General features: G+C 39.0%; 1 protein-coding gene across 1 annotated transcript; it reads left to right on the top strand.

Moving 5' to 3' along the window:
- The first annotated feature begins 8,036 nt into the window (after window positions 1-8,036).
- Window positions 8,037-9,453, top strand: LOC109205419. Its single transcript, XM_019368129.1, has one exon. The coding sequence runs from the start codon at window positions 8,167-8,169 to the stop codon at window positions 9,157-9,159; it is 993 nt and encodes a 330-aa protein (XP_019223674.1). The 5' UTR covers window positions 8,037-8,166; the 3' UTR covers window positions 9,160-9,453.

Consider the following 9,453-nt stretch of genomic DNA (forward strand, 5'->3'; position numbering starts at 1 on the left):
CTAACCAAACCAAATCAATGAAAATCAAATGGACAAATTGCACTATTTATGTTGTCACATACAATCACCAAGAGAAATCCAGGTTTCTCATAGTCGATCAAATACTAAAACATAGACAAAAAAATGAAAAATAAAAATGAACTCCATTCTATAAAATAAATAAATAAAGTCGTGAAAATTTCCAAGCTGAAGGTAAAGTGAATTTGTAAATTTTGCATATAGTACAAAGTGAATTTTACTAATTTTAAGTTGAAGTTGGAGTTCGCACAAACGAATTGAAGAATAGCGAAATAAATTGGAACGATATTATCACTTTAAATTAACTGATCAGATCTATAATAGAGCTAGAACTAGTATATAAAGGAAATAAAATAAAGAAAAAGTTACCTAGGATTTCATGAAATTATGAACTGAGTCGAGGTCTTTACGGTCTACTGATACATCTGTGTAAACAGTAATTGTTTTGGGTGATAGAGAGAGTCCGATGAGGTCGTTGAGAGGATCCACCGGACCGGATGTCTGTGCTTCTTCGTTCGCCATTTTTTTGCAAAAAAAAATTTAAAAAAAATAAAAATAACAGAAAAAAGAAAAGAAAAAAAAAAGAGAAAAAGAATAAAAAATAAAAAATAAAAAATAGGTAAAGTAAAATGAAGAAAAAAAAAGGTGGAATGGCAGTGAATAAAAAAATAAAAAAATAAAAAAATAAAGGTAAAGTAAAAAATAAAATAAAAATTAAAAAAAAAGTACCTGTGCTAATAGTCTAGAACTTGCCCCCAATGTTTTTCTAGGCGAAATTCTAAGTTTGGCTTAGCTTGAGAAATGATTGTAGGTTCACCTTGATTCAATTTGAAATTTTTCATAGCCTACCAATGTGATATTCCTAGTCAACCCATTTGAGCCTAAGCCCTTTTTAATTTAATAACCACGTTACAAGCCTTTATCCGTTTTGTAATGACCCTCTCTTGGCACCCGATCTTTCCTTAGCATTCTTGAGAAACAATTGGCTAAAACATAAGTTTGAGGGAGAGACGAGGAGTTTGAAAGTGATATAAAGGTACAAAGAAGAGGAAAGAAATAAAGAAAAGGGAAGGCAAAGAAAAGAAAAAAAAAAGAACAAAAAGAAAAATGTCAAAAAGAAAGTGAATAAAGTAAAGAGTTGAAAGGATTCAAAGAAAAACAAGGATGAAAGGTTTGGAGTAAACGATGAAGGAGAAAATGAATATCATGGCCAAGAAAGAGTGACATTACTGAAAAAGAAAATAACTCAAAGAGTCGACAAAGTATGAGCCAAAAAGAGAAAATGGAGTGCTTAAGGAAAGATTAACCCATTATATTCCAACAAATCCTACCTTAGTCCAAAAGCCTTCATTACATCCTGAAAAAGCCCTACATGATTTCAAGTCGAGTGAGCTTACATTAGTTGTGATTTACATGTGGGGCAAGCATATGGTATTTAGAGCCGTACTTGTGACATTCTTTTGGGAGAGATGAGCGAACTTTTCACAAATCATTGGATTGAGTGCTACATTCTTAAGTGAGATATGCTAACGGAGAGTAGAGGAGGAGGAGTTTGGAATCCACAATGACCTATATGAAAGAGCGAGCTTCCTTGATGAATAAAGTCAACTCTTGATGCTAGTGTCACATTTAAACTATTGTACTTGAAAAGTCAAATCATTGCTTTGTTGATAATTCATAAGTGTTGTGAGTAATTGTTGGTCCCAATTGAGCTGTGTTTGATTCACCTTAGGCTAGCTGAAATAGACCTTTTCTTGTGGAGGTGGGAATTACCTTATTTGCTTGAGGACAAGCAAACACTTAAGTTTGGGGGAGTTGATAAATAGGGATTTTGACTACTTATTTGCACTTTCTTTTGCTTGAGTTTTAGCTCAAAAATGCTTAAAGGTATTCCCAAGAACTGATAAAATGTGCTTACTTGCAGGATTATTGGAAAATGATCCAAAGAGATGAAAATCAACTCAAGAAGGAGTAATTTTGGACAAGGACTAAAACAAAGCAAAAAAGAGCAAAGTGCGAACTGCACAATATTATGTGCGGTCGCAGATGTGCGATCCGCACTTTGCATAGAAAATCTGAAGAGGAGTCTTCATAGTCTGCGGCCGCACACAATATTGTGCAGTCTGCATTTTGCTCTTTTTTGCTTTATTTTAGTCCTTGTCCAAAATTACTCCTTTTTGAGTTGATTTTCATCTCTTTGGCTCATTTTCTAATAATCCTGCAAGTAAGCACATTTTATCAGTTCTCGGGAATACCTTTAAGCATTTTTGAGCTAAAACGCAAGTAAAAGATTGCAAATAAGTAGTTAAAATCCCTACTTATCAGCGGGCTCGATAAGTATCGTTTAAGCTCTTACAAGGCCAATTGGCATTCTGGAGTCTATGTGAAGTTATTTTTCTTCTTCAACAACGAGAAAAATCGATGACTCTTATCGGAGGACCTCGAGATGAATCGCCCCAGGGCCGCTATGCGCCCGGTTAACCTCTGTACGACATTTATGTTGTCTACTACCGTGATGTCCTCGATTGCTTTGATCTTGTCGGAGTTGATCTCAATCCCTCGGTTGGGTACCATGAACCCGTGTAACTTACCTGATCCGACTCCGAATGCGCATTTTTTCGGATTCAGCTTCATGTTGTACTTCTTCAATATACTAAAGGTTTCGTGGAAATGCTTCAAATGGTCCTCTACTCGCAGGGACTTAACTAACATATCATCAATGTAAACTTCCATTGATTTCCCTATTTATTTTTCGAACATCCGGATTACTAGGCGTTGGTAAGTGGCACCAGCATTTTTTAACCCAAATAGCATTACGTTATAACAATAGGTACTATATTTAGAGATGAACAAGTTTTTTTCCTGGTCATCCGGGTCCATTTGAATTTGGTTGTACCCAGAGTAGGTATCGAGAAAACTAAGGATCTCATGGCCGGCCGTGGCATCGATCATGCGATCGATATTAGGCAGAGGAAGAGGATCCTTAGGGCATGCTTTATTTAAATCCTTGTAATCTGCACACATTCTAAGTTTGTTCCCATTCTTAGGGACTACTACTACGTTTGCTAACCATTCGGGTATTTTACTTCCCGGATGGACCCTATTTTAAGAAGCTTGGTTACCTCGTCTTTGATGAAGGCGTGCTTCACCTCGGACTAAGGTCTTCTTTTCTGCTTCACCGAATGGAGCTTTGGGTCCAACTTAATTTATGGGCGGTGATTTCTGGTGGGATTCCTATCACATAGAGGTGGGACCAGGCAAAACAATCCATGTTAGTTATAAGAAATTGAATAAGTTTTTTCCTGAGCTCGGGGGTTAACCCCGTGCCCAGGTATACCTTTTTATCGGGCTGATGCTCGATCAGTGTGACTTGCTCCAGCTCTTCGACTATCGATTTGGTAGCGTCGGAATCATTAGGGACTATGAAGGACCGAGGAACCCCGTAATCATCGTCTTCGTTAGTCCTCTATTCATTTTGTTGGGTCGAGGCTGGCATCGATGATTGCTATGGCTTCCTGTTTCGTTTTGGAACATGAGTCCTTTGTCGATGAGAGTGTTGATATTGGAATTAATTCATCGACGGCAAACATCTCCTTTGCGGTGGGTTGTTCTCCGTAAACCGTCTTTGTCCCCTCTGGTGTTGGAAACTTTAATACCTAGTGAAGGGTCGAGGGCACGACCCTCATGTTGTGGATCCATAGTCTTCCGAAGAGGGCGTTGTATCTCATGTCCCTCTCGATTACATAAAACTTGGTCTCCTGGGTGGTACCGGCTACGTTTATTGGCAACGTTATTTCTCCCTTAGTAATTTCGCAAGCCAGGTTGAATCCATTTAGCACTCGGGCCGCGAGTACGATCTGATCCTGTAGGCCGAGTTATTCTACGACCCTCGATCGAATGATATTGGTCAAGCTACCTGGATCAATTAGCACACGTTTAACTCGAGTTTTATTTGTGAGTACAGATATTACCAGTGCATCATTATGGGGCTGTGTGATTCCTTCCGCATCCTCGTCACTGAAAAACAAAGTCCCTTCTGGCATGTAATCTCGAGTTAATTTTTCCCCCGTGATTGATACTTTGGTGCACTTAAACATTGGACCTTGAGGAACATCGACTCCTCCGATGATCATATGGATGACATGTTGGGGTTCGTCTTGTTCATTTTGTTTGTTGGAGTCCCTGTTTTTGAAGTGATTCTTAGCTCGGTCACTCAAAAACTCCCGAAGATGCCCGTTGTTGAATAACCGGGCTACTTCTTCTCTTAATTGCCGACAATCTTCTGTTCTGTGGCCATGGCTGCCATGATATTCGCACCTTTGGTTGGGATCTCTTCTAGTTGGATCAGTTTGCAGAGGTCGAGGCCATCTAGTATCCGTGATGCATCCGATAGGTGATACGATGGCGGTTGCGTCGACATTAAAGTTGTATTCTGATAACCGAGGTGCTTCATTGGGTCCGATAGGCTTGTCGAAGCCGCTCTTGCTCATGATCCCTCGAGAGCTCTGAGTTCGATCATTTCTCCTTTCATTCCGTACAGGATTCCGCCCAGGTCCGCTATTCCTGCGATCTCCACTATACGGCTAGTACTGATCTCTGTTTGACCTTGGTTCTTGATCAATATCCCTTTTAACTCTATCGACAGTTCTGATTGGATAAACAGACCCGGAAGGGGCCCCAAGTTGATCGTCCTCGACTCTGATCTTCGGCTGATACCGATTGTGCACATCGGCCCAAATGACAGCTGTGTATTCTATCAAATTCTTCTTCAACTGCTATGAAGCCACTGAACTTCAAACATTGAGACCTTGAGTGAAGGCTTGAACAACCCAATCATCGGCGACCGGTGGAAAGTCCATATGTTCCATTTGGAATTGAGACACGAACTTTCTAAGCATCTCATTGTCCTTTTGTCTTACCTTGAAAAGGTTCAACTTCCTGGTTTCGACCTTGATGGCCCTAGTATGTTCCTTTACAAAAGAATCTGCAATCATAGCAAATGAGTCAATAGAATTAGGCGGTAAATTATGGTACCATATCATAGCACCCTTCGACAGGGTCTTTCCGAATTTCTTCAGCTGGACAGATTCGATTTCGTCATCCTCTAGGTCATTCCCATTGATAACACACATGTAAGAGGTGATGTGTTCATTCGGATCGGTCGTCCCATTATATTTATGAATCTCGGGCATGCGCAACTTCTTGGGGATTGGCTTCGGAGCCGAACTCGGTGGGAAAGGTTTTTGTACGAATTTTTTAGAATCCAGTCCCTTCAATATTGGTGGTGCTCTTGGGATTTGATCGACCCTGGAGTTATAAGTTTCCACCTTCTTGTCGTATTCCTCGATCTTCTTTTCCCCTGACTCGATTCTCTTTGTCAGTTCTTCGAGCATCTTCATGATAGCAGGATTGGTCTCCGATTCTTTCTCGCTCGATTTCCTTGAACCTGATTCGACCATGTGTACAATTTTTTGGGATGGCTCGACCCTGTTCGGTGTGTGATTCCGATCTTAGAGCTGGGCTATTGCTGCCTATTGGGCCTGCAACATTTCGAAGATCACTTGCAGGTTGACCTTGCCGTCCTCGCCGCCACGTGCACTTTGAGCGGCTGATCGACTGTCCTCGTGGATGCTGCCCTTGGTATCGACTGCCAAATTAGCGTTAAGGGATATATGTGAGCTGACATCGATTGGATCTATAGCCAGAACGCCATCGAGGCCAATCGGTTACGTCGTTTCCTTGTGCTATGTTATCATTCTCGGCGCGCTGGCCAGAACCGTTGCCCACGTTAAGGGGTGCTGACTGAGAGTTTGACATTCTGATCCTGGAATCAAAGATACTTCAAAGAACAAATAAAAAGTAGTGTGTGTTATGAAAGTTTGTACCGAGTAACCAGTATTATCCTTAGCCCCACGGTGGGCGCCAAAATGTTTACCCTAAAATCGAATAACAATTGAATTTATATGTGGTTTTAAGGATATGTGGTATAACTTGGCACATATTAAGAAGCTATATATTAATATCGAAATTGACTGTAAAAGAAATAAATGCAAACCCAACGAATTAAATAGCTTTGGCCCTCAAGTTCGATCACCCTTGAACCAAGTGAAGTTTCAGTTGATGTAAGAACAAAGTAACAAGACAATGAAAACTAGAGAAAGGCAATATATTGCTTTGTATTGCGTAAATATGATGTGTTTCACAAATGATCAGAACCCCTCTTGATACAATTCTAAATACAGTAAGAAATCCTATGATTATCTAATTAATCGGCCTCTTCTTGATACGTGCCGGGATTTCCGTTGTGACCCCCCCCCCCTCCCAATTGCGGATATTTTGGCTTTTCGTTATCTGGCTCGGTAAGCTTCCCTCGATCTTGCTCGATTTCTATCCTGCTCGGTCTCGATCTCGGCGGATCTTGATCTTGATCGGTCTCTGGGTCACGAGCTCGGCAATCTAATTTTGCATCATGGTTCGATATACACGAGGTTGAACCTTGCCCTATCATATTCCAGTCTCGATTAGTCATACGAAGAGCAAGCCCGATTTTTACCGTATACAAAGACAAAATGGGAAGACAAGTTAGATAACACACCAACACAGGATCAATTTACACATCTGTGAGTTTTTAATTTCCTAATTTATGTTATATGTATTTTTATGATTATTTAATTCGATCATATCTCACGTATACAATTTACTTAAGCATATTTTTCACTATATTTACGTTTTGAGGAACTAAAGCCTGCATAAAATGTTAAAGAGGACAAATTGCGCAAATTTTTTACCATAGGGTGTGTTTGGTACGAAGGAAAATATTTTCCATAGAGAATGTTTTCATGGAAAATTAGTGGTTTTATCATTTATTTTCTGTTGTTTTTTTGGTGAGCGAAGAACCTTTTTTCGAAAAATATTTTATAGTATTTGGTTAGAGAGTAGAAAAAATTTTTTAGAAAATAATTTTTATGTTACTCTCCTCACCCATTTTCCATGTCCCCATTCATGTGCCCTTCGTACCAAACACACCCTTAATTCAAAAAGATTAATGCCTCAACCTTAACAACTTGTTTGGATGGTTGTTACGTATCGTTTCATAATGTATCGTATCGTATCGTATTGTATTGTACTGTATCGTTTGATGAATACAATGTTTGGATGGATTGTGTCGTTTTGGCGTCGTTTCGTGGTATCACGCACCTGTGATATGATGAATAAACTTGCAATATTATAAAGAAAATTATGATACGGTATATAAAAAGGTAGATTGAGCGAAAAACACAAGGAAACGACGCGGACCACACCAAATCGGTCGTTACATAAAGTGGCACATTTCATCGTCACGTAACGACGAATTTAACGATACGATATAATAAAATTTAAGTAACAATCAAAACAAACATTATATTTAAAGTAATAATACGATACGATACGATCGATAGGTAACAACCATCCAAACAAGCTGTAAACCAACCAGTCGTCAATCAACATTTTAGTTCATTTTAACAGATACGGACCATCAACACTTCCTATGTCGTTTGGTAGTGTTGGTGTTATATGGATCTATAACAATGATCGATCATGATCCTATTAAGGAAAAAAAGAAAAGAAAAGAAAAATAAGGCACCAATATAACCCCGCAAAAAAGAAGATAAAAAGTACTCTAGATACCTGTGCTAGTTGAGCTTGTGTAACACAACACACAACTTTGGAGAACACAAATGTTTCCAAATCTTTTCTCGTTTTGAGAAAACACAAATATACACAACAACGTTAGGGCAGTCCGATGCATTATTATATCTGGTGCATTAAGTTTTCGATATATCGTCCGCAGCTTTATCCTGTATTTCTGCAAGAGACGACCTCCTAGTCACATGGCAACTTTACCAGTCACATGACAACTTTACCAGTTATGCGGGGACTCCCTTTAAAATATACATAATAGTACCATTTTGAAGTACAAATCCACGTCCCCTCACCCCCCAATCGAAAAAAAAAAAGGAGGAGTTTTTGATTCTTACGAAAGTAAGGTAGAAAGCAAATTCAGACAAGTCCAACTATAGGGGGCGCAGGCTGGCACAACCCCCTTCAACTATATAAACAGAGAATTCCTTAAGAGAGAGAGAGATCTAAAGAAAATCAAAGTCAACAATGGGGCTATTCTCCTATACTGTAGCCGGTGGGGGATTCATACTAATCGGCGCTTGGGAATCTTTAATCTCTTCCTCCGCTGCCCTGAAAAATTCATCACCGTCTTCCACTTCCCAATCGTTGACAGAGAAGCAAGCCCAAGATTTTGTTTTTTCTTCATTAATCACCTTTGTATCAATCTTAATCCTTTCTTTTCTCTTCATTCTTAATTCCCTTTTATCCTTATTCGATGCGCTTAACTCTAAAGATCAAATTGGTTCAGTGCTTCAATTGCAGGTAATTGCAATTTCTCTTCTTTTCTTGCTCTATTCGGTTTTAGGCCTAATGACCCACTTAAAAAAGTCTTATCTTTTACCTTCCAAGATCCTCAATTTGCTTTGCCTTTTTGCTTTTGCTGAGGAATTTTTGCTTTTTTACCTTCAACGAAAAGACCCAAGTGGAGTTGAGAATCGTTACTATGATCTCTTGCTTGTGCCTATTACTATTTGTGCATTTTGCTCAATTCTTGAATTGAAAAATCCCAAATTGAAATATGCTAAATTGGGACGTGGGATTGGGTTAATCTTGCAAGGAATGTGGATTCTGCAAATGGGGTTTTCTTTTTTCTCTGATTTGATTGCTCAAGGTTGCTCTTTGCATGAAAAGAGTAGAGGTAATTATACGGTTAAGTGTAAAGGTCATCCTGAGTATCATCGTGGTCGAGCCATTGCTACCCTTCAGTTCAATTGTCACCTTGCTCTTCTTGTGACTGTGATTGCTTTTGTGTACTCAATTGTGTGTAAAAAGAATGGTATTGGCCGTGAACATATGCGGTATAGACCTATTGGAGTTGAGATGCAACACTTGGAAATGGATAGTCAAGGTCATTTTACGTTGGACTCTGATGAAGATGACGATGAGAATGGGATAAAAGAAGAGAGGAATGTGGAAATGCAAAAGGCTATTGTGACAGTTCCTGAATCAGGAACTAATGGCTATCATACACATCCTTGAGGTAATCCGCGGTTCGAATTTTTTGTTACTAGGTATAAGGATCTATTCTTTGCAATGGTAATTATATGGTTTAGACGTTGGGGTTCTCTTTGTAAAAAGGAGTTGAGAAAAAAAGGTCTTATGCTTTTTCTGTTTGATGAATCTAGTTCAAATCATGGTGTTGTGTTAGAAATTCTTTAACCTAATTTAAATATAGTCTCGTTTGTTGTGCGTTGTGTATGGAAGACTTGCTCTTTGATACTAATGATGAATAAAATTTTCTTATTCAATAGGAGCTTTACTATATTTCCGGTT

The sequence above is a fragment of the Nicotiana attenuata genome, unplaced genomic scaffold, assembly GCF_001879085.1.
Source record: "Nicotiana attenuata strain UT unplaced genomic scaffold, NIATTr2, whole genome shotgun sequence".
NCBI lineage: Eukaryota > Viridiplantae > Streptophyta > Magnoliopsida > Solanales > Solanaceae > Nicotiana > Nicotiana attenuata.